This window comes from Poecilia latipinna, unplaced genomic scaffold, assembly GCF_001443285.1.
Source record: "Poecilia latipinna isolate Pla-1442-1.1 unplaced genomic scaffold, P_latipinna-1.0 Scaffold1519, whole genome shotgun sequence".
Lineage (NCBI taxonomy): Eukaryota > Metazoa > Chordata > Actinopteri > Cyprinodontiformes > Poeciliidae > Poecilia > Poecilia latipinna.
The window spans coordinates 22,837-38,874 of NW_015114135.1; the positions used below are offsets into that span (position 1 = coordinate 22,837).

At 39.9% G+C, this 16,038-nt stretch overlaps 1 protein-coding gene across 2 annotated transcripts; it reads right to left on the minus strand.

The window, feature by feature from the left end:
- Positions 1 to 1,818: 1,818 nt before the first annotated feature.
- Positions 1,819 to 15,812, minus strand: coro1cb (coronin, actin binding protein, 1Cb). Of its 2 annotated transcripts, none has more exons than XM_015058139.1 (11): positions 13,651 to 15,812; positions 8,145 to 8,344; positions 6,695 to 6,817; positions 6,450 to 6,579; positions 6,160 to 6,341; positions 5,942 to 6,061; positions 4,904 to 5,008; positions 4,664 to 4,809; positions 2,664 to 2,721; positions 2,320 to 2,562; positions 1,819 to 1,983 (listed from the first exon to the last, which is right to left on the minus strand). In XM_015058139.1, exons 1-11 carry the CDS (start codon positions 15,800 to 15,802, stop codon positions 1,864 to 1,866), a joined length of 3,579 nt encoding a protein of 1,192 aa, XP_014913625.1. In that variant the 5' UTR covers positions 15,803 to 15,812; the 3' UTR covers positions 1,819 to 1,863. The 2 variants fall into 2 exon arrangements, with proteins under 2 accessions (XP_014913625.1, XP_014913626.1); XM_015058140.1 differs by lacking the exon at positions 13,651 to 15,812 and adding an exon at positions 12,535 to 12,861.
- Between the last annotated feature and the right edge of the window lie 226 nt (positions 15,813 to 16,038).

The following is a 16,038-nucleotide window of genomic DNA, read 5'->3' on the forward strand; positions in this document are numbered from 1 at the left end:
TTGCACAACGTTCACGGCACATATACACTCAGCCTGTTTTTGTTTAAGGGTTACCAAGAAGAAGTGACGAAAAGATACATATGTAATGGAAAGGCTGGGAAAAAAAACGTTTACGTCCAGCCCTGTTTATTTATTGGTAAATAAATAGACAGACTCAACCTCTTCCTATGGTTTATTACTCGTCTTTTTCTTGCTTCTTCCTCCTGCGTTGACCCACCTGAATCCAAATAGCAGAAGTTCTCCTTTTACCCACTTTTTGGCTTTTAGTTATGGGCTTCTTAAGTACACCCACGCTCTTATGTTAATTGCCAGCAGAGGAAAAGAAAAGTAGAACCGAGTGCGCATGAAACCATATAATCTTTTCTTACTGACCAAGATCGAATCTGACTAAACTTTTCAGGTCAGTTAGTGTTACGAAAATCCTTCCTATTTGCTACATGGCACAATAATGAGAGACAGTTATTACCTAGCGATGGGGCTAAAACCGAGGTCCAGCACATTTGGTCAGCTGGTTTTATTGTATGTGCTGTACAATGGCTGCTGGAAGTATTTTGTTGTTGACCGTCTATCCAGAAACTACTTGCTGCATTCTTGTTGACTGTGTAGGAGGCTCTACTTCTGTTTTTCAAACACATGTTTGCAGCTGTTTTCCCATGCGAGTGTAAACGTGGAGTCGGGTGGGCGTGGCCAGCATCAGCTTATTTGGATTTAAAGTGACATGACGCATTAAAAGCCTCATTGTGAAAGGAACTCAAAAACGGCACAACTGACCAGACTGAAATTACATCATCTGAGAATGACTTTGGACAAAAAAAAAACAACAAAAAAACAAATACACCATAGACCTATCCTAACCTGCTCAAGGAAGCATAATAGTACATTTTACAACAGTTTTTATAGTTGAAATGTGTCAGATTTTTCAGTCAGATTACAAATGCTTATCTGATAACAGAAGTGAAATAGAGGAAATGTAAAATTGTTGACGGATAAGATCAGATTGTATTAAATAAAGAGGAAAAGAAGCAGCGTTTTAATGTGTAAAATTTTTTTATTATGTGCACAGAACTGTCTGTCAGAGGTTCAGTAAAACACGGGCTGCGAGTGGTCTCTTCCCAATGCCAATACGCACCGGAGAGGGCAACTTTCGTCTGACCCTTAACAGTGACAAGAGGCACCACAACATTTTCACAACATTTACAGCAGGAAGATGTTACACCCACCCACCCTCCACCTCCATGTTTGGACCCCAATGGTAAATTTTAAAAGCCCCAGAAGAACAGGAGAAAATTGTTTTAGGATCTCTTCCACATTCATATTCTGACCGATGCCAACGAGGAAACTGCGGGGAAGAAAACAGTCCGACAGCATTTTGTTTTAAAAATAATCCAGCTTTGACTTGTACTGTTCCACCAGGTTGTGACTGGAATGTACAACAGGAGGAGAAAAAAAACAAAACAAAAACATAAAAGCAGTGCATGAGACGGCACACAATTCATATTTGGCAACACAATGAGAACAATGGAAATACTGATGCTACAGTTGTTGAGCAGTAAATACAACCTTCACGTGAGAATGCTTCACCACATCTTAAAAAATAAAAACAGTTAAGACTTTCTTTAACAAAAATGTCTTTTCTTCGGATGTGAACATGAGCTTTGAAAGTTTCTGCCTCTCCTCTGTGAGCGGGTCGGGGCAGAGTGTGAAACGGGAGGACCGATGAGCAAAAATAAAAGTTCGTCTTGGAATGTGGGCTTGGTTTCAACGGAATGGGACGGAAACCAAGCTCGGTGAAGCCGAATCTTTAAAAACTGGCCGCAGCTGACTCCGAAAGAAAACAGCAATCCTGGCAAGGGTCTCTGCGTCTTACATGGCAACCTTGGAGACCTGATCTTCGAGTCGGGCGATCCGGCGGTCCTGGAGGATGACGCGGTCCCTGAGTGACTTGAACTCTCGGAGTACCTCTTCCAGTTTGTCTTCCATTTTCTGGAAAAGAAAAAAAACAAAGAACGAAGAGGAATATTGAATATTTGGAACCAGGGGAGGAATAATTTGGATCGTGAGCAGAAAAAAAATAACATCTGTTCATCCGGTTTAAGTCAAATGTGATCCAACGGGCAATGGCGTTTTATTTTTCCGTGCAGCTGTGCTAAATTGAGAGCCAGAAACAAGATTATGTACTGATCCATAATTTTCTTGGATTTTCCAAAATTATGACCGTGAACAAGGAAAAATCCTGCAATCCCATCACACCATCTGTTCACAACAACAGTCAATATTCAATAACTGTTGATAAAAATTGTATTTTCTGCAAACACTCACAACAGTGGATTGCGGAGAAGCATGTTTCTGGATGGTTGGCATGCTCTCTGCTTTTGTGGCTGGCTTGCTCTCCAGGATGTTCGTCTTGACCACCTTCAGGTCCCGGTTCTTGGTGGAGACGTAGCCGTCTTTGAGCGAGATCAGGATCGGGCCTCCGTTCTTCCCGGCGAACCATTCCTCTGCCTCCAAGGCGGGATCAGGGCCGGCCGTGTCCGGGTACAGGTCGTCCTGGAACAGATCCGACTGGGAGGGGGCACGGCGTGGGGAAAAGGGGGAAATTATTAGGCACCAATAAGGGAAAAGCATACCAGCTCACAGAACATGATGGCTTTAAGCAAACTTGCCTTCCGCGGGACTGTCATGATGATTGGTTCACATTTTCTCTCATGTAATTTATAAAACCTGAAGGGATGAGAAATGATAAGAGTTTAATATAAGAGAAAACAAAGTAGTTATTTTAATGGCACTCAAATTTTATCAGAAGACAGATTTTTCCGAAGGTACATGGCTGAAGGAGACGTTTCCCTCTGTTTTAAGAATTATTATGAAACAGCAAGGAACCAGCCTTCCCACCGGGAGATTGGTTCTGAAGAAGAAGCCATGACTCCAAATACAACATGAAGGACAGATTACTGTTTGGAAATGCTTTCAAAGACAAACATCAGACATGTCCTTTGGTCTGACACACCTAAAAAGTTAAGCATATCAGCTATAAGTGTGTCAGTAGATAATAATGGAGAATAAATATATGAATATAGTTATGAATAGAACAACTTTCAAGTTTATTTGGCATAAAAACATTATTATTATTATTTATATTGATAACATAAGCAACATTTACAGTGTGTGACAAAATGACAATAACACTGCTTCTAAATGACTTTAAGGGGATTTCCAGCAGGGTTACTACATATTTCCATTTCAAAACTACATATTTTTCCAGATTTATGCTGCCACTTCAACGCGATCAGAAACATGTTGCAACGTTGACATTTTCATACATCTGGAATCTTGAATTCAGATCTTTTTTTATAAAAAGTTTATTTTTGGTCTCTATGATTTCCAGGAGAGCGGGATCCATTCCTTCACTAACAAGTACTTTTATTTTCATTTTCCATGCACTAGGTGAATACTGATCTACATAAAGAATTGGTTTATCTGGTTCATAATGTAACTTTAAGATGTTTTCCTCATTACTCTCTCCTTCTTTAAGAGGTCAACTGGCCATGTGTTGCCATGGAAACGCACCCATAAACAGTGCAGACTGGTGAGTTTAATCCGCCTCTTTGGGAAAGAAAACACAACTGGAGGAAAGACTGATGACTGAGTGTTTTTGGGTTTAGTTTTTGAATTAAGTTGTTAAAGTAAACTGGGAATTTGTAAATGTTTGTCTTCTAGAGATTTATCGTAGTTAATAGAGTTTGGCTTCACCCATTATAGCAGTGGATGTAATGGTCTAAAAGGAAATCTATGTCCATATGTCAAAAATGTATGTTTATGAAAAATCTATATAAAGATTTTGAGTGATTTTTCTTTTTAGTTTGCATTTCTGCTGCTCCAGCCACATTAAAGACAAAAGCTTTTCATTTTGTCCTCAAACCTTAATCCAGTTTAACATATATACTGAAAATTTCTTATTAAATATTTGTACAATATTTTTAAAAATATTTTAACAAGCATAAAAAAGAGAGAAAAACAATCAGATATATTTAATACTAATAACTCCAGGGCTGATGTGGATGGAACAAAATGTAATACAAAAAGAACATTTGATTAAAATTTGTCTTTATAAACCATTTGAAGAAAATTGCCTTTTGTGTTTAAGCAAACGGAGAGCATGAAAGAAAATTAGGAAATGCAAAACCTTTTCCATATTCTGCTTCATATTTTCCATATTTATCCAGACATGAAGACTGGTAAAATTTAATTCCTCAGATTATTCCAGTATGAATTAAGTTTGTAAAGCTGCATCTGAATAAACCACTGGACGTCTAAAAGAAAGTCCTTTGCAGAATCATGATGGTGTTTGTTATAGTAAACCCAAACACCACATTTCTATGAAAATAACCCAACCAACTGTCAACCGCGGTGGTAATAATTTGGGTTTATATGTTTGTCTGACAGAATACAATTTATTGAAATTATTAATGCTTTTAAGCCTGGAGCAGATTTGGGTTTAGACTCATTGCCTTTACATTTTGCTTTATTGTTTAAATTTTTTTAAAAAGTACTATTACGATTTTGCTTCATTTAGACATAAAGAAGCAAAAAGGAGTGAACATATCTATCTATATATATGTATATATATATATATACATATATATATATAAAACAGTCTGAATACCTTGCTATTTCACATTTGTTGACATCCAGGCCTCTCTTGGGCATGTAGCCCATGCCTCTCTGCGGCTCCTTTGTTGAAAAGGTGTTGAGGTAATGAACAAACGGCGCCTCGTCAGTGATCTCAAAGTACCGAATGCTGCTGTCTCCCTGCAGGTACAGAATGTGTAAACCTCTCGATTTAACATTTGAAAATAATAATAATAATAATAATAATAAAAAAAAAACCTTTAGTCTCAACTACCTTTCCACACAGGTAGACTATGCTAGTGTCTGGATCGTAGAATGGCAGCAGAACTCCATTACTGGAGTCCATCTCTTGGACACATATGGGCTCATCCATGTTGTCCTGCAAACACAAAATTATACATTTAAAGGGGCGGTGCAGTTTAGATAAGCTTTTATTGGTATGATTTAGGATTATATTAATTAAAAATGGGGGGCAAAAAAAATCAGAGCATGTGCTCTATCAGGAAATGTTACTTGGTATTCATCGCCCTCTGCTGGAAAGGAGGTGCACAGCAGAAACTTTGGCATGATTGGAAAAAATAGGAAATGTTCAATGTTTCAGATTATTTAGATATTATGTATTATATTGAAACTAATCATCTGAGTGGTCTGTATTTAAACAGCTGTGCACATTAACAATTCATCTGACCAGAAAAATGTTATCATTTTAGTTTCATTAATACTAAAAATACTGATACAATTATATATATATGCCTTGAAAAATTATTTAGAAATGTAATTATGTATTTAATGAATTATTTCAACATTAGAATAACATAAATATCAGAATTTCTTTGCTGTATTCACTTCTAACTTGATTAAAGTGTTGCCCAATAAAAGTAGTTATTTAACGGCTTATTTATGTTTTTGATTCTCTCTCGTTGCTTTCTAAATTAGGGCTGCTAAAAATAATTTCAGTTTGACGATTATTCGGTTGGTTATTTTGATGATTAATTGATTAATCAGATAAAAACAATTTGGACATTCTGCAGATTTTCAATTTAATCCTTCTTTATACAACACAAGAAATGCATTAAATGTCCTCTTCATACATCGATTGGCTTTTTTATTTTTTAGTTTATATGCTTCAGTTAACAATTAATCGTTTACTAAATTTGTTGACAATTACTTCAATAATTGATTCACCACAATTAACCCGATTGTTTCAGTCCTATTGTAAATCACTAGTGAGGTCAGGATGTAAAGATTTGGGTTTATGATTTGGGTAGAGACTACATTTTAGAGTCAAGAGGACCAAACGATGAACACATACAGATTTCCACAGGGCCAGCTGACGCTCGCTCATGCGGCTGAATCCAGTGGTGAAAATGTTTCCGTCTGCTAAAAAGATGGCTCTCATGGGTCGAGCTCCCTCGTGGGCTTTGTCCTTCTCCTAAAAGCAGAGTCACACCAGTCAGGTTGTAAAACCGCGGCACTAGATGCGTATTTATCGGGGAGACGTTAATCTCTGATCTAGCACCTTTTACTTACCGCCACTATCTTCTTTTTACGTGGGTCGATGATGCGGACCTTTTTGTCCTTGCAGGCGGTGCACAGCAGGCTGCCGTTGCGACTCCAGCTGACGCTAAAGATGACATCCGGGTGCATGTCGTCCAGGCTGATCATGGCCTCTCCCGTCCCCACGTTCCAGATGACCACCTGGTTGTCACAGCCTGGAACGGAAGCGGGTTTATTCTCAGCAGTCCGACAGGAGCCGTTCGTATGAAAAACTGTTATGTTCTTGGTTTTATTTTGATTCGAGGAGTTCAATCCAAACTCACCGGCACTGAGGAGAACATTGCGAGCTGTGGGATGCCAGGACACGATGCCGACCCTTTTGGAGTGGCCCTCCAACACGACCACAGGCTCCGACAGCGCAGCATCCAGTCCGTTCTCAGGGATCTGCCACACCTGCATGGAATGAAGGGAAATTCGGAACCACAGAAATAACATCACAGAATCATATTTGTACTTTGCTATAAAGCAAACATTGAATGAGTGTTGCAACATATAGATGAGGCCTTGCCATGACTGTGCAATCCTCCGAGCCGCTTGCAATGACGTGATCATTATGTGGACACCAGTCGATGTCCAACACTGGGCCCGTGTGACCACAAACTGTCGGGTACGCCTTGTCTATACGGCCAGTCTAAGAGACAGAGAAACGGGTTTATCATTCATGATTGATACAATTCAGTTCAGTTCATAGAGGGAGAGCCAAATCACAACACAAGTCATCTCAAGGCGCTTAAAAAAACAAAGCAAGCCAATCATGCATAATTTCTGACATGGTGCTAGCAGGTTGGTGTACAGAACAGAAATGTGCAGGTGTCTTCTTTCAGCCTGCTGGTTTGCAGTGTGCAGCAATAGCTGGAGGACAGGATGATTGTGTTCCTCAATGCTGGAGAAAACTCCAATCACTATGACACTTTCTCTAGGTTCTTATTAAAAGTTCTTGGAACTGTAAAACAACGTAAAATGTTGTTTGGACACTAAAACTTTTTAAAATTTGTATTATTAGTTGTTATTTTATAGTACAGCTCTGGGAAAAATGAAGAGACCATTGCAAAATGATCAGTTCTCTGATCATTTACTTTTTATAGGTATATGTTTAAGTAAAATGAAGATTGTTCTTTTATTCAATGAACTGCTGTCAACATGTCTCTGAAATTCCAAGCAAAAATTTCGTATTTATTTGTGGAAAATGAGAAATGGTCAAAATAACGAAAAATAAATAAATAAAATAAATAAATAAATAAATGCCGTGCTTTCAGACCTCAAATAATGCAAAGGAAACAATTTCATATTCATTTAGAAACAACAATACTAATGTTTTCACTAAGGAAGAGTTCAGAAATCAATATTTTGTGGAATAACCAGGAGGTTTTCAGTGGGGCTCAATGCAGTGGGCTTTCTTTTCCCAGAGCTCAGGTAATTTGCAGTAATAATGCAGATTGTGCAACAATCTTCCTTTGTATTATCCCAAATGCATGCAGAAAAAAGAAAGAAAACATATTTGGTGAAATCTTGACAAAATGTCTATTTTATTAACTTTTAACAGTCTATAAAAAGATTACACATATTTTACACAATTCTCAGTTCTTAAACTTTTCAACTTCTACCCTCCAAATGGCTGTAGCAGACGTTTCTGACCCAGTCCGTTCTTTGTTGAAGGAGACAAAATTTCCCAATAAACCAGTTCAAATGGACAATCATAGAATTTAATCAAGTATTAATGTTTCACAAACCAAAGTGAGGTCCTAACCTACACTTTGGGAAACTCTGCTTACTTTAGGAAACACTCCCATCACTGTAGGGCTGATGTAACATTTAGTGACATGTCCAAATTCAAGTTCTACTCAGAATTTAACAGGGTTTTCCTTCAAAAAAGACAGGAAGCAAGCAAAAATGACTAAAAACACAGAAACCGAACATCAACCTTCTAAAATACACAGCAAAAATCACAAATTGAATACCTTATTTAGAGGAAGAACAAGAAACGCTCCTCCTCCGCTGGCGTCTATGATGATGGCAACAAACTTGGGGTTGACGGCACAGAAGGAGCTGTCCCACGTTACCCTGGATACGCGGATGTCATCGTAACACTGGTCGTTCCTCACAGCCTGACCGAACACGTGGCGGAACTTGCTCTGTCGCACAACTCGCCGCGACATTTCTATGGCGAGAAACAAGACAGGGAGGAGCACGGCGGGTCTGAGTCACTCCATCAAAACAAACAGAAGGACGGGATCAAGCGGGTCAAAAAGGAGCTTCTACTGATCCAGCAGCTTTAAAATGGGAGTCATGGCACTGAGGTTGTGTTTATGAATTACATCTGAGTTTAAGCTTTTATGCTCCATCAACATCAGTTTCTGTACAAGACTCATCTCTTCTCCTGACGCTTTTACGTACATCAGTGCAAATTCCCAGACTAAATTCAATGAGGGCATTTGACACGGAGTAAATTTTATTTAAGTGGGTCTGATTAAATCATTATGCCATTCCCTTGGTAAATATTTTAATTTAGTTATATTCCAGTCTGACCAGTGTTCTGTTCTGCTGCCTGAGCTCTCTGACTCTGTAGTTTATTTTCGGGATCTGCAGAACGGGAAGCAGGGCGAAGGCTCAAAGCCGTCATAACGGACGCTATAATTTTAAGCTGCTGCATCAGTTCCTGTGAATGCAGCACAGATGGGCTGTTAGTTACCGCTGCAGCCGTCACAAAACGATCCCCGTCTTCCATCAACATTAGACAGCGCTTGAGTCAGCTTCGCTCTAAACACAAAGCCCTAGATGCTGTTCATTTCTTCTCAAACACAAGCTAGCAACTGAATCGTTTTTGACATAATTTTCCAATTCGGTGTTTAAATATGTGTAAGGTTCCTAAACGGGCCCTCGGGCGACGCATTAGTTGTCTCCTCCCTCAGTTGTGACCAGGTTTGCCATCACAGCAGGCCACCTGTTCCCTCACAGTTGAGAGATTTCTAAAATGGAAAAGCTGACTCACCCCTCTTTGAGCTGAGACTTGGATTTAATCCAGAACCCTTGTCTACAAACCAGACTGCAGAGGTGAACTGTACTTGTGTTACCGCCACTGTTGGTGTTGTTCCGATTTAAAGCTGTAATCTGATAAAATAGCTCCGTTGCTTGGAAACTTGATATTTATTTTTGATGGGACTCCAGGATTTTTTTTTTTTTTTTTTTTTGGACCGCTGTTGTTTCAAAGCCCTTACATGCACATTATACACCCACATAAGTGCCAATTATTTCGTCCGTTTCGACTTTATCTTACGACTGTGACTGTGTGGGTGTGCGCAGACTGACTGGCAGCGTCCTTTGCATTGGTCACATCAGGTGTAATACACAGATTTTTTATTATCTTTTATTTAAATGCATTTTGAACTCTTCAAATCATTTTATCTGGACACATCTGTCGTGTGGAAAGCAAATTACCACAAGAAACAAAATTTATTCAAACCCGGGGATGACTCACTCCGTTTTCTGGAAAATATATTAAAAAAAATGTCTTGGTATTTTCACAGGTCATACAACATATGAGAAGTAGCCCACAGCATCACAGATCCTATATCGTACCTAACAGTGGGCATAAGGTTATTTTTCTCATATTTATCTTTTGGATAATGCCAGAGCCACATGAAGTGCTTCGTGGCATCTGAATGCAGTCAAAAATTCATAAATCTATAAAAAAAATGTTTTACATTTTTCATTTTTATGGGAACCTTAAAAGGTGCCGATAGATTTGGCACCGGGGATTTTGAAAACAAAGACTAAAGGGTTAGTTTTGTCTTTTACTCTTTTTTCTTATGTTTGTATAAACATGACATATAAAAGCTAATTAAGCAGCAGGGATTTCAGGAGAAGACTGAAGAGTCCTGTCTCCTTCCTGCCACTTCTAATTTAATTCTCCATTCTGTGACTGATTTTTTTCAAGTGTTAAATGATAAACGTATCAATGCAAAGAGTCAGTAGCAATAAAAATCTTATGCAGAACATCTGTAACCATTAGTATGGTCTGAGAACAGGATGAAAGAGCTGACAAATCTTATAAATCAAAACGCAAGACCTCGACATGGAAGAAACGACGTTGACACATGGCATGTCTAGCCATCCGATCAGAACATCCTGTACGCACAGAGCCCCATTCAACAGCAGCTACCAAGTCTAACACACAAATTTATCAGTAATACTTTACTCTCAAATCTCCAAAGAATAGGATCATGTTTTGAGGTCAAGATGCCCACAAAAAGGAAACATGTTACGGTCCAACATCAAAGTAAATTACAATTCAATATCTCTAGGATTGTTTGTATCTATAATTAATCAAACACACTAAACATCATTGATTCTTTCTTCCTTCCAGCATGGTTTATAACCACTGCTGTTCTCAAAAGCACAAAGTGTTTACATCTCTGCTGTTATTTGTTGTTTTCCCTCATCTCAAACAACATTCTTGTTTTGGTTTACACATCCCTGTTTGCAGTTTTTTCACTTCCTGAAAATGGTCTGTTTCTTCAACACAAATATAAATGCACGTGTTACACTTTTTTTCAATGATCCTACTCAGTCTGCCATTTTTAAGAACTGCACAGTATTTTCATATTCTCTAAATGTGCAATTAGTATGTTATTAGTATTAGAAAGTATGTTATTCTGTTTTTATGTTGTTATTTTAGGGTAAATCTACCTAAAAGTCAGATGGACTGGTCTAGTGAGGGAAAATAAAGGTTATTTATATTTCTAAAGCTAGTGGCCTTGATAGTTTTTGTTTCCTAAATGTCTGTAACCATTTTGCAGTTTCAATTACAATGACCCCCGGACTCCTCTGGACATTACAGTCAAAAGCAAACAGTGAAAAACCATGCAGAACATGATGCTTCCGCTAACAGTGCCACCACAGACACGGCTACTATCACTTTAACTCGGCTTTAGCCTATCACACCACCGGCATGTTGAACATTTGAATTCCGCTTCGTGCTTTCAATGGAAGCTGCGCAGCACGGTGCTGCTGTTGAACAATGGTTACCTAGCAGGCAATGCTAGCAACATTAGCTAATATTTCCATTGAGCTCTACATTAAAAACACGCGTTACATACAAAGGAAATTAAGAAGACAGTTACGCTAGAGTAGTGGTTCAAAATTATTTTGCAAGACATTATCAAGCATCCTTTTTGACGTTGTAAAAGAGAATGAAAGCTAGCCGCGCTTGCTAACTTTAGTGCTAGATTAAACAGAGGGTGGACTTTGAAGTTAGCTTCCGATTCGTAGAATGAGGGTCTTTTACAGTTATTTGTGAATATAACTTTAGTTTGCTATAGTAAGAAAACCTAAAATAATAGTCGAAACTGGACTGAACCTACAGATAGCTTAAAACAAGTTTTATGGCTGTTCAAATCTTTACTTTATATGCAAGAATGCAAATAAGTTCAGTATCAATACATTTGTGGATTTACACACCAAGAAAGGTTTCACAGATAAAAAAAAGTGTTTTACACAACTACTTTATGTAGAACAATTCAGTCTGTGTATGACTTCTTTAAGAATAGCAGGATTTCGCTAGGGGTAATTTGTTCCCAAAGTAGGGGCAGGATCTCATTGGGGTTTCCAAATGATAGCTACAAATAAATAAATAAAAATCTGAGAAATGTCACTGTTGAATGGATAAACATAACATATATTATCTACACAAGCAACACAAAATGTTCGTATTTAATAGCAAATCTGTTTAATAGCTTCGTTGGAGAATCTATTAATTTTTTAGGTTTCACAGAAAGAATAAAGGTTGCACATATTGCAGGTTATGTTTTAAACAAACTGTAGCCAGTGTAGAGTAAATTAATCTATTTTTAAGAGTTAAGACCAATTAAACAGTTTTACATTTTTGACTATAGCCGGTGTAGAGTCCGTAAAAAGAGCGAAACGATCCTTTATACAACTGCATCAAAAGCTGTGAATCGGAAGCTAACTTCAATGTAGTGGCAGCTGGAGGCTGTAACGGGGCTGGTCCCGTCAACAGACACCGACACAGACGTTTCACCGTTAGGAGGCTGAACAATAGGAGCTGTTAGCTTCATGTGGAACCACTATCCAGACAAACAAGCCATCCTTTACACCTGAAATGTGTTTTCCATCTCAGTTGCCTGTGGGTTAGCAGGCTTGCTAACCGTTAGCTGCGGTGGACCGCTTCCAGCTGACGCCAGTGCAGAAATTTCCACCCAGGATTTTTTTTTTTTTTTTGGGTTGCTCCCATTCCCAAACCCATCCAGCGAGCGTCCGCGGATGCTGCAAAGCTCAAAGAATAAATGCTAAATTGCACAATGCAAAAAGACACAGTTTAAGTTTCCTTACCTCCTAAAATCTATGCAAGATTTTCCAACGCAAGGAGGGTGAAAAACCAATTTCAACACATGAATGTGGCAGTTTAGGCGCGCCCTTATCCTGCAGGACGGTGCTTCAGTATCCCTTGTCTCCGCTGGGAAAAAATGAGCCCAGTTGCAAGGTTCTTACAGCCCCCTCTCAAGTACTAATAGGTAAAGTGAACCAGGGTTAAAATCTCGTTAAATATAGTGATTAGAAACTACAGCATCTACTGTCCGCTCCTCACCTGCGGAAGACTAGCCGTACTCTATTCTCATCCCGTTATTAAATTCACCAGGATACATTGGGCTACGGCACATGCGCAAACCAAATGCCAGCTCTGATTTCTCAATGATCTGAATGGAAATGGGGATGGGGAGTGTTAGAAAAAAATGCGTCCGTCTGTCCTCCACGTCTTTATAGGATAATTTTATGTTCTTAAGACAAAAAAAAATTGAGTTCAAGCTGAACATCTTTCCATTCCCTCATCCCCCTTTACACTACATAGTTTATTGCGACAACTGCTAAAATAAATCACATTTGAAAGAATGCGGTGTTACAGCTGATGTCATTAAGCTGATATCACAGCGTCCACTGTGTGGTCCGAGGGCCTTTTTCGGCCATTTGAATGATTTCTGTGTAGCCTTTTAGAACAATAATGCAAATGACCTGGTCAGTGGAAAATAAAATCTTAAAATGTAAAGTTTCAGAATCAACGGAGCGTATTAATCTTATAGGAACCGCTGCTAATTTTAATTTTACAGTAAATAAAACACACAGACTCATAGTAATCACTACACATACACTCACTGCCTTGTTTTTGTTTCTTTTAAGCTGCAGAGTTTATTTAGAAATTCAGTCATAGCTTAATAAATTTAGTTTTGGTCTGTAAATAAGTTTTCTTTTACCTCTTCTAGTCTGATAATGGCATAGCCTGGCAGAAAATTAAATAAATTAGTGTAAAACCTTAGAAGCAGAAGGGATGGTTTACTGCGGTTTCTGGGCACCAAGTTTGGAGTTTAATGAGAGACATGTTTAATAATGTTGAAAATGTGGGAGAGGACATCAGCATTTGTGGATATTTTGGTAAGTAGTTGTGGTTCCTACCTTTCTTTGGAGGTGCTTGGACTTCTGCTGGCCTCTCCTTGGATTTCTTTGGGACATCAAAGGTATTCTTCATTTGGGAAACTTTCAAAGTTGGGTTCTGTTCTGCCAGACGGACCTGAACTTTGGGCCCGTCAGGTTTGACTCGACCCTGTTGTCTCTGCATTTGGTTTGTTTCTTTCACGATTTCCGCCACCGGCTTGTAGGACCCCACCTCGCTGCATCTGTCTGTGTCTCTGTTGCTGATGGGATCTGTGAAATCTTTAGTATGCTGGCTCTGGCTGTGTGTATTGACTCTGTGAGTCAGGAGGATTGGTTGTGTTTCCTTTTTTTCTAAAAAAGTATATTTTCGGCTTTCAATTTCATCGTTAGGCGTGACCCCTGGCCTGGAAAGAGTTTCGGTGCAGGTCAGAGTGTGCTGTGGCTTTTCCGTAACAGGAGGAGGTGACCATTTGCGCCTGGATCGTCTCTCTAGGAACATCCGTCTCTGCGTCATGTCCAAGTTTTGAGGCTCTTCCTCTGGAGACAGCTCTGCCATTCGAACACAATATTCATAGTCAATCATATCTCCAAAGCGATCATCCATGTCCCTTAGAGACAGATGGTCCCACAGACCAACGTCAGCTGATAGTCGGCGAAAGTTAGGTGGTACGGCAAACGAGCCCCTTTCGTCCCACAACATGCACATGTCCTGATTAGTTGGTGCACCATATGGGAGATCTTTGTTAAAATGAAACGTGTGTCTCCTCTTGGCCCTGTCCTCTGATCGCAGGTGGTCTTTGACTCTTCTTTGCACATCAGTAGACATTAGCTGTGCAGTTTTAAGCTTTATGAAAGGATTCTTGGGTTTTTTGGGAACAGGAGGAGGTGGACTTTTAGGTCTGGATTTCTCTGCTGGCATGGTGGACAAGGCAGACGGTGCTTCTGGTGGACTTGATGCATCGTCCCCCGGTAAACGATGAGTTACAGGTGGAGGTGTGACGACAGCAGAGAAGCAAACAAGCTCACTTTCCTTCTTCAGGCAAGCGACTTGCATAATTTCATCACAGCTTCCCGCCTGCGACGGAGAAGGCATAGAGTTAGCTTGTTCCAGGGTAAATGAATGACCGTCTTGCAGGCGTGGTTCTCCAGAACTAGATGCTACAGTTTGTGAAAGCTGAGAGCTGGTGACTTGAATGTTATCTCTTTTGGTAGACAGTAATAGGCTCTGGACTCCAGCTTTGGCCCTCTTTGATACAGCCCCAGCAAACCTGTTCTCATGGTTGTGATCAACTTCTTGCCGCTGATCCTTACAGCTGTTTTGCTCCTCCCTCATACGAATGCCAACATTTTGGTCCGTCTCTGCCATTCCCTTACCAGTTGTCTTGGTTTGAGCAGCCCGGTCACAGCTTACTCCTTTTAGCTGACACCTGTTGCCTGTCACTTGAGTCGAATGACGACCCATTTCCGTCTCTAAACTGTCTCCGGCTGAACCCTTAGCACGTGCAATGTCTTTATTCTTCTCTTGAGGAGAAATCCTGGAAGATTGTGAAAGCTTGCCATCAGAACTGTCCTCCTCGTCCCCAGGTCTACTTTGGTGACCTGCTGTGTTGTTTTCCACATTATTTGACATCCAGTTCTCGTCTCTTTCCAGAACTACAAAGTCTTCCTCATTGGAAAGGTTGCATGCGTTTGTTACACCCTTGCTACTGTCTGTTTCTGAGAAGTTCAGATTGTCCTGCTCATCCATTGCTGCAGTCCCCGTCCCGGCTGCAGACCCTTTTTCAGAGCTTTGCTTTTTGTTGGAGATTCGTCCCGTCTCCCTAAAGCTCAGGACCCTTTTTGAGTCCCCAACTGCGTGAGAGTCTGTCTCCCTGCCTGGAGCCACCCACTCTCCTCTGGAGTTCAGAAGGTGTTCCTGCTGACTCCCAGTCCTGATTGGCGGCCCGCTTTGGGGGCCTGTACGTGAAGTAACGACAGCCAGCTTCCCTGAGTTGCTGATTACTCTGATCCCACCAATGATCAGATGGGACACAGAGCTGCTGTCCTCCTGATGTCTTCCCTCGTCTTGTCCTGTAACTTCGGAGAGACGCTTGTCTCCGGTTTGCTCGGACCAGTCAGAATTACCCAGGGATTCCTCGTCTTTTTCAGACACCCTCTCCAGCTTCTGCCCCATGACTCCTTTTCTGTAAATGCAAAAGCAAAACACACACATAAAGGATGTATTTTGTCTCTACCCTGAACGAAGTGAAATTCCACTACAGATTTTTACAGATTATCTTTAATTATCTTGAACCTCTCTCTATTTTTAGATATTCTTCCACTGTTCATAATTGGCTTCCCAAGGCCTCACTATCTTCCTCTCCCTATTCTGTCAGACAGGAATGCTGCAGAGGCTATAATTAAAGCAGG

Coding starts and splice junctions, on each gene's coding strand:
- coro1cb (XM_015058139.1), bottom strand. CDS start 15,802: ATGGGGCAGAAGCTGGAGAGGGTGTCTGAAAAAGACGAGGAATCCCTG. Junction 6,342..6,449: donor CAATGTTCTCCTCAGTGCCG/GTGAGTTTGGAT, acceptor CTTCCGTTCCAG/GCTGTGACAACCAGGTGGTC. Junction 1,984..2,319: donor CTTCTCCGCAATCCACTGTT/GTGAGTGTTTGC, acceptor TTTCTTTTCCAG/AAAATGGAAGACAAACTGGA.